This window comes from Scomber scombrus, chromosome 9 (genome assembly GCF_963691925.1).
Source record: "Scomber scombrus chromosome 9, fScoSco1.1, whole genome shotgun sequence".
Taxonomy (NCBI): Eukaryota; Metazoa; Chordata; class Actinopteri; order Scombriformes; family Scombridae; genus Scomber; species Scomber scombrus.
The window spans coordinates 25,249,194-25,266,651 of NC_084978.1; the positions used below are offsets into that span (position 1 = coordinate 25,249,194).

The window sequence follows — 17,458 nt, forward strand, 5'->3', positions numbered from 1 at the left end:
AACATCTAATTTGTTGTGGTTCTTGCCTTTGGAGGAGACTTCACTATAGTCCAAGTCACATATAATATTGTGCACAGTCACTTGCTTTATTTAATGCTTTATTCAATGTCACCTCACAGCTTTGTAGGAAATTTGTTTTCACACCAAAGACATTCATGACCACACACGCACACTCACGCAGATTACCTTCTTGACAGTAATCTCTTCCAGAGAGTTTTCCTTATAGATCCTCTGTTTCTGTTTGGCCATAGTGATCCAGCTAGGAGAATTAGATCCACCAGAAACACCACGAACTGGAGGTGGGTCTGAATCAACACAGCAGGAAAAAGCAAGAACTCTGTAAGTCTCATACAGTTACTAACAAACACCCTAATCCAACAGCATCAGTATGTGAATGACAGTATGTGTATACACACCTGAGACACGCTTGGTTTTCACTCCACTGTCTCCGTGTACTTCTGGTTTCTTAGGGAGCGCAGGCTTGTTGCTGATAGGCTGACTTATGGAGGGCTTAGCACTGATTGGCTGCGTTGACTCAACTTTACAGCTGGTTGGCTGAGCTGGTGGCTCGACGGGAGGCTGAATGAAAGTAAATCAGATGATAAATACAAAAGTTGAAGTCCCTCAAAGCTGCATTTATTGATGTTTTACCCACATGGAGGCAGCAGATACAAACAGTAAACACATTCACACATCCAATATTAACTCTACTTTAGCTCTAACCAGCTCCTCAGGAAAATATCTGTTCTTTAGCTGCTAAATGTCACACTATGTTTACCTGCTAGTTTCTAACTGTATCTGTCTGCTGTTTGGGGTTGAATAGGTAGTTCTATTCCAAAAGGTAGGAGAATTTCAGATTTGTTCATTATGAGTATAGCTTTTTCTTACAGTGTGCAAATACTGTAAAACAGAAACATTCACGCAACACATTACCAATGGGAACAGAGTTGGTTTTATCACCTCTGAGTTTTCCTCCTCAGAGCTGAAACGGTGCAGAGCGACCGTCTTCCTAAGCCGCACTCCAAACGGATTGTCGGGGTTTCCCTCCGCTGCCACAGAGGTCTCTGTAGGTGATAGGATGAAGAAAAGATGTGGTTTTACTCTAGTTGAAGTCAGTCTGTTTACCTCATGTGACTTAGATTAGACTACTACTCTGTGTGTGGATAATGTGAGTCATACTGAAAAATATGGGTAAAATCAAAGCTCAGGAACTGTGAAACAGACCTAGACACAGACACAAGTCATAATAGAAGCTGGGGTCATGTTTCCTCACCTTCTGTGGTCGTGGCAGCTGGGGCCGGGGGTTTGGCGGGGGTCTGTGATGCATTGCTCTGCGGTTTGGCAATGGTGATTCCTGCATTCCTCGCTCTACCAGGACTCAACACCAATTCGGGCTTAGCTGAACTCTCTGGCTCCGCATCCGCTTGAGGGTCTTTCTTGGCTGTAGACGCCACATCAACACCTCCTGATCCTGCGGCGCTGGACGATGAAGAGGAGAGGGGTCTCTCGCTGTCTTCGATAGAGAGTGATCTCTGCCAGGCGGAGTTGATGGTGAAGCGGACTTTGCTTTGATCTGAACCGCCGGACCTTTCCTCCGTTTCCTCTGCTGACACATGAGGTGAAGCGTCTCTCTTAGAGGATTGTTTTCCTTGCTGTTCTTCTTTTTCTTCTTCCTCCACTCTGTCAGGTGATTCTTCATCTGTGGATGCTGTGATTTGCTCTGTTGCTTCTCCAGCATCAGAAGGTGACTCTGAGACTTCGGGATCAGCAGCAGTTGGGGACTGCTTAAAGGAAAATGTGCCTTTCTCTGAGCTGGGAGAGTACAGGTTTATGTGGAGGGTGGTGGTGGCAGGGCTGGTCTTACTCTCCTCTGACTGAGTTTCAAAATTGGACTCCTGAAGACACAAAGACATAGGCTTTGAGGAAACTTCTTTAGTGGCTGATTGGCTCACTTCTGTTTGATCTTTTTGCTTGAAGACAGATACTTCTACACTTTCCTGCTCCAGATCTGGTTCTGTTTCATCGACATCAGCTTGGTTTGCTTCCATGGCTTCCTCTTGGTCTGATTTTGGTTCCTTGTGCTCGATCTCTACGCCTTCCTCCACTCTCTCTTCTCCATCACTCATTTCATCTTCAGAGTTTTGGTTGGAGGCTGTTTGGCTCTCATGCACGGTGGCAGACTCTTGATCAGCCTGATGTGCTGGTATATCATCATTATCATCTGTGCATTGTGCGACGCAGACCGTTTCGTCTCCGACAGCAACATCTACACCTTCATCTGCCTCCTGCCCTGAAGCGACACTGTGAACCTCTCCACCTGCTGCATCAGGAAAAATCTCCACTGCCTCTTCTGCGTCGTCACTCTCTTCCTCTTCTTCTCCTGCCTCCTCCGCCTCCTCGACCCTCTCCTTCTCTTTCTTCACCTCCACCTCCACATCATCCTCTTCTTTCTTCTCCCACCCCTCCTCCTCCACCTCTGGCTCCTTCTCCAGCTCTATTGCTTCCTCCTCTCCTTCACTCTGATCATCTTCTTCCTCCTCCACCTGTAGGTCTGTTTTTCTTTGAAGCAAGTCATTTTCATCCTGAGGTTGGACTTCCTCATCCTCCTCTTTCTGTTCTTCCTCCTCCTGCTGGACGAAAAATGAGTGATGATTGACTGACATTGTCTTCTATACAAAATACACAATGGAGGTTAGAAAATACAGATAATTGTACTAGTTGTTTTTTGCTTATTTATTACATTTATTCACAGGCTTTTGGTCGCTCTGACTGTCAAGGGCTCTCTGGTCTTTTTAAACCCTTTCTGCACTTTTCCTAGTAAGTCTGCAACTCTGCACACTTTGCTTATGGAAATAACCCACAATACACAGTGCTGCAACATTTAAATGGCAATGACAGATGAATTGCGCATCATAAAGAAAAAAAAACAAAAAACACAATATGGAAAGAGATGAAAAGAGATCTTCCTTTGAATTTAAGCAGCTCTATGCACAGTATGTGTGGTTGTTTATCTTATGATGTCATGACGGGGACTTCCTGTATGTTAATTTGGTTTTGCTCAACAACAGGAAGCTAGCAGGTGGGGACACTGAAACTGAGCCAGTGATTTAACCACACATTGAGCCCTTGAGCTTATATCTGTTCACATTTTGGTTAATTTGGGATCATGAAAAGTCAGATCCTGTTTTCACTGTTACTATGGATGTACACTTAATGATTATTAAGAAAGTTGTGGATTTATAAGTAGTGATATTATAAAATGACTCAAATACATACACTGGGTTGACTGAACCGCTCCACCTCAAGTTCTTCTACTTCCTCCTCCTCCCTTTTCTCCTGATCTTTATCCTCTTCTTCAAAATCTTGACAGGTAGGAGTGCTCGTGCTCACACTCAGAGTGACAGCTTCCTCCTCTTCTTCCTTGGCGGTCTGGCTCAACAGGAGCGAGCCAGAGGGAGCCGCCTGATAACTGACAGGCTCTTCCTCCTCTGCATCCTCTTCCATCACCTCTTCTCCTTCTTCTAAATCGGCTTCTCCTTTTTCCTCCTCCTCCTCCTCCTCGATCTCCAGGACAGCTTCGGTCTCCGCACCTAATGAGGAAGTTTGAAGTGGTGTCTTCAAGGAGCTCAGCACCTCCTGTAAGAAGGAGCCCCCCTCCTCCCCAGGTTCATCAACTTCTTCTTCTTCTTCTCCACCCAGTGTTGGGTTCTCATCATTCCTTTTCTCCTCTGTTTCAACATCCAGAGTGTCCAGCAGGTACTCTCTTTGGCCAGCAGGGGGCTCTGGCGTGGCTCTAGAAGCAGAAATCAAGGGGTCAGATTGATAAGAGGAGAAAATTGAAAGAGATCAGATTGTGAGAAGGAGAAAACAAGGAGGAAATGACGTCTAATCACCTGGGACTCGCCAGAGAGGAGGCACGCTTGGAGGAGGGCTGGGCGTCTGCAGCTTCCTCCTCTGAGAGACACTGCTCAGGGGGAAAGGAAGCGTCCATGCCCTGAGAAACATCCTGTTCAGCTTCCGACTCATCCTCTCCCTCCTCCCACTCCTCCTTATCTCTCAACACAGTTTCTTTGGAATGCTGTGGTTGCTCTTTCTCCTCTTCTTCGTCTTCTTCTTCCCTCTCCACCTTCAGTTTTAGCTCATCCTCACCTGCATCTAGATCACAGACAGAAACAGATGTCAGAGATTATAGTTGGAGAATGCAGAGTCACAGTTTAAAAGTGTGTAAAAAAAGAAACCAAAGGGCAGTCTAACCTCTCTTGTCCTGTTCTTCTTTCTCCTCTGGAGAGTCTGGGAAGGAGGTGTTCAGAATCTCTTTCACCACAGGGTCTCCCTCTGCTTTGACCCCCAGCTTCTGCACGGACAAAAGTCATTAGCAGTGACATCAGTGTGATCACATTTTGACCTCTACTTTCACTGTGGTAAACTGTTGGTAACAGTAGATAATGGCACAGAGGTGTTTGCTTTACTGTTTGTTCCTGGCTGGGTGTGTCGATCCTGACGTGGGTGTGATATGATTATTCCTGCTGCCATATCAAATGTGACAGATCTCTTCCCCATCATCTGGAGACTCTGGACAGTCCCAGCAATACTTATGTCATATACCAGGAAAATATTATTTATTATTCCTTTTATTCAACTCACTGTTACATATAACATACATTAACACTAATGCAGAGTTGGGTAAAGCTACAAATATGATGCTCATAAAAAATATAATCAAGTTACTTTAGGAATATTTCAATATATAGATAATATCAATGGTGTTAGGAATTACATACAGTTCAAGTGTAGGAATACACAAATATTTTAAATGCTGATGTCAGTGATTACAAACTTCCAAATGTGCCACTGTCATGCCCACATACTACTTTCATGTTGTTGTTTTTGCAGTCCTGTTGTCTTAATGAAATAATTTTGTCATAACCAATAACACATTTCACTTTAAATCAATTTTTTATGCACATGGAACTAGGTTAAATAAGCCATTTAATGAAATTAGATTTGAAAAATGTGCAGTGCACTCATTTTCTATATTTGAAGATGATGGAGTGAGTATTTGAGATTGCCGACAGTGCTTCAGATTTCTGTCAACAGCTGAAGGTAAATATTATTTTTTCTGGAGATTGATGCCTTTTAGTGGTAAACCCAAACAGCTCATTTATTTTAATTTGCTGCACCTTTTCAATGTTGTTACAGTCTACTTTGCACATATCAGTGATGGACTTTCCAACAGCAGTTGTAAAAGCAGGGGCATTTCTTTCATAGCATATCAAATCTTTGACCTCAGTGTTTCTAATTGTATGAAAGCTTTACATTTGAATTAAAATGTTATGACTTCTGTGGGGAAATTAAACTGTTATTACTAACACAGCAATGACGGGAGGTGTCAAACACCAACAGTATCATTTGCAGCAGTAACTTGGGGGGAATATAAATCGGAGAAAAGGCTTTTTGAATGTATTAAAGCATAAATGTGGGTTGTAGGTGTGTGTGTGTTTGTGCCCATTTTGTACGTGTCTTACACTTACAGGTTTCCTCTTGTTGCAGGCTTTGTTTCTCAGGCCCATCTTGTGTTTGGCGGCAGAGTTATCCAGACAGCCGAAGGGACTGGCCGGCTGACTGAAGTCCCCTGGAACCACCACCAGGGGGCTCACTGCTCTGCTGGAGGCAGTGCAGGACAGCTGGGAAGACACAGAGACAGAGGGGTCAACAAAAAAGTCACACAAATAACTTATTAACAGCGTAAACATTCCTTATGTATTGTGAATACAAGTGACGCCCTGCACCCAAATCTGTGATGTCATGTGGAGACACCTCTGGAGGAGGTCCACTGACAAACACTGGGATTTGTCCACTCATGTCCAGGGGAAATTGTATCCACATGCCAGTATATCCACAAACTCTGTCTCCCATTGTTTCCCAGTGGATAAGCTCCAGACAGAGCTGCTCGCGTCACAGACTTGAGTCATCACTCGCTGTCTTGCTCCAAGCTTTGAGAAACTAAACAGCCAGACACAGAGGCTGGAAAGAATAAAGCGTGTTGATGATGACAAAAAGGTGGATTTTCACTTTAAACGATGAAAGCAGCAGATAAGGAAACCGACAGAAACTGAGTGAGCGAAAGAGGGAAAAAACAGACGGAGACGGAGTCCAGCTGTATAAATATTAGCTGTCCTTATCTGCAAGACCAACACTTACTCTGTCATCACAGGAGAAGTGTCTCTCTTAAGCAGGACTAATTCACACTTTGACTTTTTTCAGCAAAATATCACAGAGAGGTCGTCTCATTCAACCTCCCATTAAAAACTAAGAGTCACTTTTATTCACATATACTGCAATACACACCTAGGTTAACCTCACGGTGGACTGGGACAGTTTTATGAGACAAATGGTGTCTGTTTGGGAACTATATTCTTCCAAGAAAACGTTCACACTAACTATTCTGAGTAAGCAGGACTTCATTTATAGAATGGTATGCTGATCTTTAGTTTTTCAAATCTAACTTTTTTGACAGTTTGAGCTACTCCTCTTTGGGATTGGTGGCAGAAGTCTCTAATTAAAATAAATAAACATCTGCAAGTAAAACTAAAACTATTTTAATGGCTATATACAAAATGTTCTTGTGATTTGGGTGAACTGACCCTTTAAAACGTGCATTCATTCATGTCATACTTGGACTATGACTTCATGTAACAATTAGGGGAATATGATCTGAGTTCTTGTTTGTTGACATCTAGATTTTATTTATTTATGTTTTTAGGACTCTGTGTGTGTGTGTACATGCTCGAACTACAAGCAGATACACTGACTACCAGAGAAACCATTGGAATGCACACTGAACGCACACACACACACACACACACACACACACACACACACACACAGTAGGTCAGTGGAATAACATGTACACTACTGTCCAGAGAGAGAAAAAAAGAGACAGTAAAACAGAGACAAGGAATGAGAGAAAGTCACATAAAGAGGAAGGAGAGGTCAAGCAGCAGACTTCCATTTAAGGTTTGAAGAGCAGCTTGGAGAGTTGGTTATGACCACACCCACCAACACACACACACACACACACACACACACACACACACTCAGCCCGAGGTTCATCTTTAAGCATGACACACAAAGCACATGACAGCTATTTACTCTATAGCTGTAGATACTCTGTGCTGCAGATACAGATCAGTATGCATTTGTGTTTGTAAATGTACTGTATAGCTCAGAGCTGAAGATCTCCTGAGTTCAAGGGCCTTCAAATTACACTATTCTTGTCCAGACATAATAATAAAAAAATACACCAAAATATCCCAAAAGAAAACAAAAGTTTCATTCCCACGAGAAGAAATGAAGACAAACTAATGTTGGTTGCTAGTACTCCATGCTGAGTTTCACAAATTGACCATTAAACCTCTGGATTGTCTCCTTAAACCTGCATGAAAACGATTATTTTGGCCCTTGGGGGGGCAGCAATACTGGCTGAAAACTAAATATTAACATATTACCACCTTTCAAAGTTGCACCTGTTAACTTTTTAGAGTTAAATTAGTATTCATTTATCATCATGTTTCTAGCCACCGGGTAAAAGTGAAACCACATTCACTCTCTTTTAGCTCCGTTTTGCTCTCCACCAGTTTCTGATGGAAATATCTGGCTTTTTATCTGCTAAATGCTCCATTTACTTATTACTACTAACCTTGTTTGTCATTTGATGCTGGGTATGTAGTGTACATTGAGCTAAACAGAGGCTGCTGTGCCTCATAACAAGGGTTAAAAAAGTTAAAAGGGAGTGAGAACCAGAACAGTCCAAACCAAAACAATCAGCTGAAAGACACTAAAAAGGTCTAAAGAGTTGAGAGGACCTGCAGGGATGAGTGATGACTCAATGTGGGCTTGTCACTACAATCCACTGTTAATACAACCTGATAAATATCTTTTGTGGAGAAAACCCAGAGTCGAAATGTTAATTCTCAAAGCCTCACACTGAAGAGCCAAGATCTAAAGTACATGTAGATAAATGATAAAGCCAGTACTCTTTTTTTATTTATGGTAAATATAAAGACAAACTGAGCCAGACACAAGTATCCACAGTGTTTTCATGCTCATTGACGCATTGTCGAGCTCAAAACTACTGTACTAGTCCTGAGATAAAATCTAGGCATGAAATTGAAAAAAAAAGAAGAAAACATTCAGTGTCTCCATGAAGTCTGTCCTCAGTTGTCAGTGAATGGAAAAACTCCAGAAAGTGCCACTGCCACTGTGTTTGATACAATAACTCACTGCCGTCCTCCTTGATTGCGTTCCTGTGTGTGGAATGCACTTAAAAAATGGATATTTTCAGGTTTATGTGTGCATTTCTTTGTAGCCGGCCATTTGTGGTTCTTTTCAGTGGGAAAGTGACTGGCCAAAAGCGGCTAAAAATTGCTAAAACTGCACTATCATTAAAAGCTCATTTGTCATACTTTGCTGACTGCGCGTTTAGCCCACATTATATCCAGCGAGGCTAAATGGATAGCTCTGGTTTTTAAGACAACTGTCGTATCACGAATTGGCACTCTCTGAAAAGTAGTTATTTTAGTCAATTGTTTTAACTGACAGGTTTGTTAGGGAACATATGGGCCAAACAACAAACACTCCTACAGTAGGTCAGGAGGCCAACAATCAGAGGATACAGAGGGAGACAGACAGTGAGAAAGAATAGGCATTAAGAGACTGATAAAATATGGAGAGAAGGGGAAAGAATAGAAAAGGAGGTCAATTAGCAAGAAGGGGGCTTATTTATTTAGAAGAGTAGTGTTTCAGTGATTAGATTGGATCATGAGATGTTTTTACCATCGTAGTCACATGAGGAGAAAATGCCACAATAACACAAAGCTCCACACTCACACACACACACAGCCTGAAGGTTCCTCTCGGCTTTCATAAATCCCATATCCCGACTTTACTTTAGTGGCTGTTTGGCCGGCGACGGGGGATCCACTAACATCACACACTACGTGATGCTACTGATTTTATAATCACTTTTTGAAGGTCAGAAGTACTGTCCCAGTTACATTGTCTGTAAATAAGTCAATTGTAGCACATATTACATTTGTGCTGTGTCTAATGCAGGAGAGCTAGTTTGGTACGTGACTTCTTCCTGGAGTAGAAGACAAACCATGTCAAAGTGTCAAATGTTTATACTTAAACTTTTAAATTTAAAGCTTCAATAATCATTTTTTAAAATATAGAATTAATCAAAAGACTACACATAATGTCAAATTATTTGCTTATAGTGTTGAACCCACAGAGCTTCATCAATGAACTCTGTAGGTCTTCAGGGATTTTTAGAACCTTTTTGCTCATTGTTTTGGTTTCATGAGCAGACAGTTGTAGTTAGCAACTAGTTGGTGAAAAAGGTGGAATATTCAAATGCTAAAGAGCTAAAAGGACAGTGAATATTGGACAAATGGCCTCCAAATGAATGATCATGTTGCTCGTTGAATGCTGGACATGAAGGCAATTGTTGCTAACATGTTAGCGAAAACTATTTTTAAGCTACCCTGTGGAGTTTTCTTGTAATCAAAGAAAGTTGTGTTTATATTCAGTGTTTCTAACCCAAATGCATTGGTGTGTATCCTTGAGGCCTCAAGAACACTGAATTAATTCACTCCATCATAGAAGAAATGAAGATGTATTTTAAAAAATCGCTTGAAATAATCTTGCACTGCTTTTCTCCATGTTAGCTCACTGACTAACAGTTGTCTTCTTCCCTGCTACTTTTCTTGGCACGTTGCTGCCACAAACTGTAAATCTGTGAAATAGCGTTAAAACGGCTGGAGTGTGTTGCCACCTGCTTCTTAATGTACATGTGTCCTCTTACGCTTGTACACCAGATACAAACAACATGGGGCTCCATAGCTGTACTAGCGGTCAAAAACTCCACAGGGCACCTTTAATAGGATATGTAATTTAGATAATTTGTCAGATCTGGGTGTTTGCCAGCTTGTTTTTCATATTTTCTACCCCCACGTTGAGCTTTAAATATGTATGATTACCTGGTCCTCATCGCTGTCTGTTACCTCCAGACTGATGGAGCTGTTCCTCTGAGCCTGATTCTGAGGGGACAGATGGAGAAAAAAGAAATACTAACATAAGTAAAGTGTGTGTGCTCAGGTGGTCTCGGACATTATTCAGTACTGTATGTGTGTTACCTGGACTGTGTGATGCGTTGTGTATTCAGGTGGACTGCAGGGTAGACCATCATCCTCTGACATGGTTCCAGCATCTTCTGTCTTCTTCACACACATCAGGGATGGAGGAGAGCCTATTTTGATGGCTTGCTTCAGCTGGAGCTGAAAAACAAAGGATGTGAAACACAGTTAGGTGCCCAGTGTGTCATTCTTGTTTTCACCTCATCAAAACATCTGAATAATGTATAAAACTTGTGAATGTGGCCACACATACATTAGGGAGATTTTACAGTAGGAAGTGAAGTTGTTTTTTAAGGTTTTGTGTGTGTAGTCAGAGATGGAGAGGAGCCAAATCTGATAGTCCGTTTAATAAACGACAGCTTTGTAAAAAGGTTACAAAGGTGTATTTGAGAATGCATGTGGTCTATGTTCAGCAAGTTTAACTGCTTTACAGTCCACAAATTCCCACTAATGTGAACGTGGAGTATAATTAACAGAGAATGACTTGTTAGGACGGTCAGCTGGCACCCAAGAGAGGAAGTGTTTATTTTAGGCTTTCTGTGTGTGTGTGTGTGTGTGTGTGTGTGTGTGTGTGTGTGTGTGTGTGTGTGTGTGTGTGTGTGTGTGTGTGTGTGTGTATGAGTAGAGGTTAGGTATCACAGAAACTCAAACTAACACACTTGTTATCAGTATGTTACGTGTTACCTTGTGACAGTCACTCAAGGACTCATTTACTCAGGTGTAAAATAAACACGGGACAATACAGCTTTTCTTTAGCTGGGCTTGAAACAACCCTGATAAAAAGTCTTTGATTAAAAAGACACATAGCCTACGGCTGCAGTTTTCAATGTTGTAATTTTGATTTCATTTCTTATTTCATGTTAGCTAGCTGTTAGGAAGCTCAGGAACAATATGCAACTACATGAAATGAGGTTTGTAGCTAATTTTGAGTTTAAATAACAGTAGATATGATATAGCATGCGCCATAAAAATACAAATGTTTCTGCTGTGTGATAACTGGACATGAATATGACTTTAAGATTTTTTTTAAAAATGCTACAATGCAGGTAGCTCTGTGAAGTTGTGACCAAAAATAGCCAACTAGCTAAAATTAGCATCCAGTCATATTTAGCTCCTTTAAATCTTTTTTTCCTCCTCATGAGATAACATTTCCTGTATTTCAACTGTTACAGGATGTACTAGCACAACTATTCAACATATTAAGTTTGGGATCAAAAAGGCTACTTTTGGTGATTCAAAACCTAATCAAACTTAAATCTTTTTAAAGTTAAAAAATGTATTTATATCCTGGCACTGTAGAGACGCCTTTGAAACAGCATTTAGACGATTGTGTAGGGAGATAAAAATGACAAAAAATATAATTAGATTGATCATTACAGTTAAATTCATGTGTAAAATGTGAAGGTATGAAAAATACAGAGATGTTTATGGTGGCAAATCAAACATTTCTTATTTTTGTGCAGGCAGGTTTTGGAGTTATGACGTCCATGATCAGGGCTACAGCTCTTTACTAAATATAAACCACTGTGCATGATATTTTAATAAGCATGCACCTTGTAAGACATCAATCCTTACGTAATGGGTTTATATTTGGCTCTGGAACAAGCTCATTCTGCGTATCAAACAGGCAGACCAGCTCAGAATGTGGATTAAGGTCAGGAAATCTCCATCAGATTGTTTTCCTGAGTGAATTCAGTTAATGCAAATCAATGTGTTAAAGTTTCATTTCTATTGAATTTACATATTTGTGCAGTTTTACTTGAAACTGTTATATCTACACTGATTATTAAAAAATGTCTTTTTTCCTTGTTTCATATAAACTGTATGCTTGCTCTCTCTCATCTACAAACAGGCCAATAACTAAACACCTTCTCTGTATTTTCTAGAGGAGAAAGTTTTTCTTTTTAGCAAATCTCCTTAAGACATTTAATTCTCCCCTGTAGCTAGCTTAGTTGAGCAGTTCACCAAGAGGTCAGTTCATCTGTCTGAGTCTCACGTCTTCCCGTTTTAGCCGGTTGTTGTGACAGTCATTTGTTCTGTCTGTCTGATTGTCAAGTCCTTTTTTCTTTGATACACGCTTCTGTTATAACCTCAGTCTGTGCTGCTATCAGCTCTATCAGAGTCTCCACCTCATCAGACTACATCAACATGTGCAAACACACTCAAATACTTAAGCATGGATCTACTGAAGTAGTTTTGTGACAGTGTCCTTCTGTTTAATGATAGCTGTTACATTCACATTCCTGAGGCATAATCACACCAACTAAATATACAGCCAATCAGCCGGTGCTGCTGTGTCCTGCATTGATAAATACTGATTATGACAGCTGAGAGCCGCACAGCCTCACACATTCTCACTCAACGAACTAAAAATAGTGTCAGATTCGGATTCTTCATTTGTTTGTTAATCCCTGAGGTAAAATCCTCTTTTCTGTTTCCTGCCTCCACCAACGGGGTCAGAGGTCAGGGTCAACCTGGATAGGACAACCTGGACCTGGCAGAGATTAAGCATCACTCTTGAGGACACATGGATAGTTAGATACTTGACGACACAGGAGATTAACCTCAGCTGCCCTGCTTGAAAAGGAGTACTACGCGTAATGTGTGCTGGTGTATGTACCTGTAGTGATTTCACTTTCCCATGAATGCTGTCCTGAGACGCCCCCAGAGCCTCATTGGCCTCCGATGAGTCAGAAACAAAGACGGAGTCATGTGACAAGGCCTTGCTGCCCAGGCTGATCTTTGACCTGCGGGAAATAGGAAGAGGAAGAAATAAACAAAGCGCCAAGTGAGGTTTCACAGCTTCTAAAACTAAATAAAACAAAGAGATGTTGGGATGCCAAATAAATACCATAAACTAACAATGGTGAGGGTTTGAAATGCGTTCACCATCTTGGGCCTTTCTTTCGTTTATCTTTACTCATACAACAAACTTATATTCTCTTTTGGTACAAGTGTAAATAGAAAGAGTGAAATTCGACATCTGTGACAGCGAGGAAGAGGTAGGAGTAGACGGCAGGAAGTGGCACAGCTTAGGAAAACACAGGAAATCAGGACTGTCCACAGGAAGAGACCCTCCAATACTTGAAACAAAAACAGGAAGCCACAAGCCTCCACTGAGGTGAGACTGGAAGATCAGGAGATTGGATATTAAAACATGATTCTTCCTTTCTCAAATTATCTCTGTCCTTTTCACACAAGGGGAGATGTTTATCCTGGCTTGCGGGAAAATGAAAAATCTGTCCATCAGCAGTTATGTTATGATGACTAAACCCTTAAAAACTCTCAGTAGTCACAGCATCTCCATAACTAGTGCTGTATAAATATTGGTATTTGCTGTATTGCATTGTTTGCACTTATACTAACACCAGTTTCTATTATTCTTGTACTTGTATAAGCACTTCAGGTTGGTTCTCTATTGTATTGTGTACTGCTTCTGCTTATTGCTGTATTATTATCATCTCTGCCTGTGTGGTGTGTTATTATGTGCAGTATGTTGTGACTTGTTTCGTGTGTCTGTCATGTTCAAGTTTGAATGTTTTTACTATGTGTGTTAACTTTTGTGTCCATGTTATGACCCTGAGAATGGGGAGATACCTACAACATGCAGGGCAGTAGCTCTCCAGGAGCAGGGTTGGCGACCGCTGGTCTAGGGGACGCGGGGAAGTACAAGACAACTGAAGTACAAGTACGGACATACAACATAATTTGAACCTCGAGCACAATTAACAACAACAAAAACCGGACTTCACTACAAAGGAAACCGATTTCCCTCTGGGATAATAAAGTTAATCTCATTATTGATATCAGTTTTACTAGCCCACCTAAAATGTAATGAGTGTAGCCTGGGTTTCAGCTTTAGTCTCATATGATGGACTAATTGCCATTTTAAGTGCTTTTTCAATTATTACTAGATGACTACAGAAGCCAAAAGACTACAAGAACCTTTAAAAATGTTGGAGTTAAGATACGATGTGTGGACAGTCAAACTAACCGAAATATGCAATGATTCTGTCAAGAAAGTTAAATACAACTCGGTCAAATCCATTACAATGATTTGTTTGGAGACTTTGGTTCAGTTTGGATGCAAAACCTCTTAAACAAATATAAATCTGGTGGTGAAGAAAGATGGTAGGGATTACTGAAAAAAACAAACTTTTCAGCTCATCCAAAGTGCATTTAACTGTGGTGTTTTAGTTTATGAGATGCCGAGTGCAGCAATCCCCCAAATAAACCACATAAGTCTACTTGAAGCTTTTTAACAAAAAGTCAAGTGGCACTCATGTTTCTGTGACTGTGTGAATATCTGAGTGAAAGTGCCCAGTTTACCCGTGTGGATGTGTATATGCGTGTGTATCAAATCTTACCCAGAGCCCTTATCCTTCTCCGCCCGAGTGAGTGTGTTATTTTCTGATGTTTTGCTGACATTGTCGCTTGATTGGCTGGCTTTGAGCCCCGCGTCTGCTCCGGAGGATGACGGCTCCTTTCTCTTCTTCCTGGCGAAGAATTTTTTAAATGTCTGGAACTTGGACTTTTTCTTTCCTGAGAGGACAAATGATTAAAAAAAAAGGCGAAAATATTATTTATACAGTTGTGTCCTCCTGCCAGCGTTATTGGAAATCATAAAAACTGACAGTACAGTGATACACTAATAAGAAAGATTACCCACACAGCATCTTTACACACTGCCCTCATATGAACTGCAGTTTGAGCAATAAGCCCTGTGTTGGCTGTAAAGGCTCAGGTAGGCACCTCAGGAAAAACCACACACATAGAGCCACACACACACACACACACACACACACACACACACACACACACACACACACACACACACACACACACACACACACACACACACACACACACACACACACACACACACACACACACACACACACACACACACACACACACACACACACACACACACACACACACACGCTTGTAAAGCCTCCCCCCCAGAGAGTGCACATCCATTAGCACCGCAGTGGAAAAACTCAACAGCTCTTTTATAACTCCTTAAACAGCTACAAACTGCTTTCACTGCTTTCAGTCGGCATGGCACCTATCCAGAACTCCAAATGTCCACCGCTTCTCTTTCTGTCCCACTTTCAACAGAGCTGGGAGCTGTCTCAACCGTCACGTACTGAAACCTGTATACTGCAGGTTTCTGTTCAAATCAAATAGTCAATAGAAAGAAAAGAAAAGTGCATGTCCTTTTATATCTTAAAAAGGTATCTTAAAGGACATGGCTGGTTATTTTCTATGTCTTTCCTATAGTCAACACATCTCATGTGCAGAGCTAACCCATGAATGAACTTATCCTACTTACAAGTATTGTATGTGGACCCAAAGCGTGCATTCCTGCACATGTGCAGTGGTGTCTTTCATACACAGAACTACTCTCCTGTTAAGTGTGTAGAACTATCATGGAGGTCTGTCATGATAACTAATTTTGTTGGACGATATATTGTCTCAGAAATAATCGCGATAAACGATATTATTGTGATTTGAAGATAATTTTATACCACTGATATAATGATAATATAATAGCATAATAATTCAAGGGGTGGGTGGGGCTTGGGATTTGAGAGTAAGCACTATGCTTCTGTAAAACACAGACTGCCATTATGGGCCGGGACAGAGTTATTTACCTTTAATTCCATATAAGCAATGCCGCTCACTTTAGCAGTCTCCACTCAGGACGTACACAGTGAGGAATGGAGGACACTACTTGCTTAGCCAATGTGACATGAATAGCCTCTTAGCTGCTAATGTGAAGTGTGGCATTATTGAGGTCAAAAAATGATCAAGGTAATTTCCATGTATCATACGATAAGTCGATATATAGACATGATGATGTTGATAATTACGTTATTGTACGTTAAGTCGATAATTATTGCGACAGGTCTACCACCATGGCTGTAATATTTCTGGTGAAGGAACATGTCACCCAGAGCAGCAGTGTGACTCATTGTTCATTTTTGAACAATTTGAATAGTTTTTGGGGAACAACGGAGGTCTACAGCACTGAGGAATAATATATATCCATCTTGGGTTGTGCACACGTACAATACTTGTAAGTAGGATGAGTTCATTTTTGGTGTCTCTCTCTGCATGCAAGATGTGTTGAAACATGCAACAACTGGATGGTTACAGACTCCTCTGAACACTCTGCGTCAGCACTGATCCGATAGAGCATGTATTAAGTGGATCAGGTATGGGCCATGAGATGAGCAATCCCCATTAAATACAGTTTCTTTGTCAATGTCATTATAAAATCAATTGTTTCCACTATCAGTTACATCTGTTCAGTCAAGGCGGGCCACAGGCTTGATTTCTATAGCCACATCAATCCCTTGCCTCATGTTACTTTGCATTGAAACTGCTATAATCTCATTTAAAATTTGAGGGAAAAGGAGCGGTGGACAGAACTGGACAGATCATTGGTGACTAGTTTGGATCAATACGATACCACTTACCTCTAGAAAGAAAACAACCCAAGAAAAAAGGGTTAGTTTGAGCCATATTCTTTTATATCACTGTTTGATTATTTATTCAAATGCTCTTTTTAAACTATCATGCCACTTTTGTTACTGATTACTGGTGATAAGAAGTGCATTTTTTTGCAGTTTTTAATGTCATACGGATGTCGCCTCGTACAATTTACCATTAATTTGTGACAATGTTATGGTAAGGCTTGAGTTTGCTGAGTCAAACTGGATCAAAATACCCACATTTTAGTTTGAGCATATCATGTGTAGGAATGAATAAGTAGTGTGCAGGATAAAGGAAAAACAAATCAACAGTGATCTATAACTATTTGGAGAATTCACTTCCCTGGGCCATAAATGCTTCAGAGGAGGCTTACAAAAAGAGACACATTCTTTTTATACTGGCTGTGTCATGTTAGTCCTCCTCCCTGTGGGGAATCCTTCGGCATTCCTTTCTTTCTCTAAAAATATGCTTTCTGGTTGGAGCTAAATCACAGCTGAAAAATGTCTGGAATCTAAACTCGGTACTGGGGCCAAGATACTTAACATTTCTGGGTCACAAGCTGAAGAACACATAAAGAATGATTAAGATTATTCATTTTAAAGTATATTTTATAATATTTTAACATAATATTTTGTACATACATGTAACACTTTGTGAAGTTGGGGGGGGGGGGGGGGGGGGGGGGGGGGGGGGAATCACAAAATTATCTGCAAGTCACACCTTTTCCGCAGGGAGTGTTAAATGTAACACCTGCTATTCTA

The 17,458-nt window shown here is 41.0% G+C and overlaps 1 protein-coding gene across 3 annotated transcripts in view; it reads right to left on the minus strand.

Annotated features, from left to right (window-relative positions):
* Positions 1 to 17,458, minus strand: part of LOC133985944 (probable serine/threonine-protein kinase kinX) — a 50,425-nt gene that overhangs the window by 3,407 nt on the left and 29,560 nt on the right. Inside the window, exons 3-14 of one of the 3 annotated variants that reach the window (XM_062425698.1) lie at positions 14,564 to 14,738; positions 12,817 to 12,943; positions 10,197 to 10,337; positions 10,041 to 10,100; positions 5,532 to 5,684; positions 4,255 to 4,354; positions 3,894 to 4,155; positions 3,277 to 3,793; positions 1,274 to 2,630; positions 961 to 1,064; positions 417 to 579; positions 187 to 305 (exon numbers count right to left, since the gene is read on the minus strand). In XM_062425698.1, coding sequence (XP_062281682.1) covers positions 187 to 305; positions 417 to 579; positions 961 to 1,064; positions 1,274 to 2,630; positions 3,277 to 3,793; positions 3,894 to 4,155; positions 4,255 to 4,354; positions 5,532 to 5,684; positions 10,041 to 10,100; positions 10,197 to 10,337; positions 12,817 to 12,943; positions 14,564 to 14,738 — 3,278 coding nt within the window. Of the gene's footprint in view, positions 1 to 186; positions 306 to 416; positions 580 to 960; positions 1,065 to 1,273; positions 2,631 to 3,276; positions 3,794 to 3,893; positions 4,156 to 4,254; positions 4,355 to 5,525; positions 5,685 to 10,040; positions 10,101 to 10,196; positions 10,338 to 12,816; positions 12,944 to 14,563; positions 14,739 to 17,458 lie in introns of all 3 variants that reach the window. The other 2 variants (XM_062425697.1, XM_062425696.1) reach the window with 2 other exon arrangements.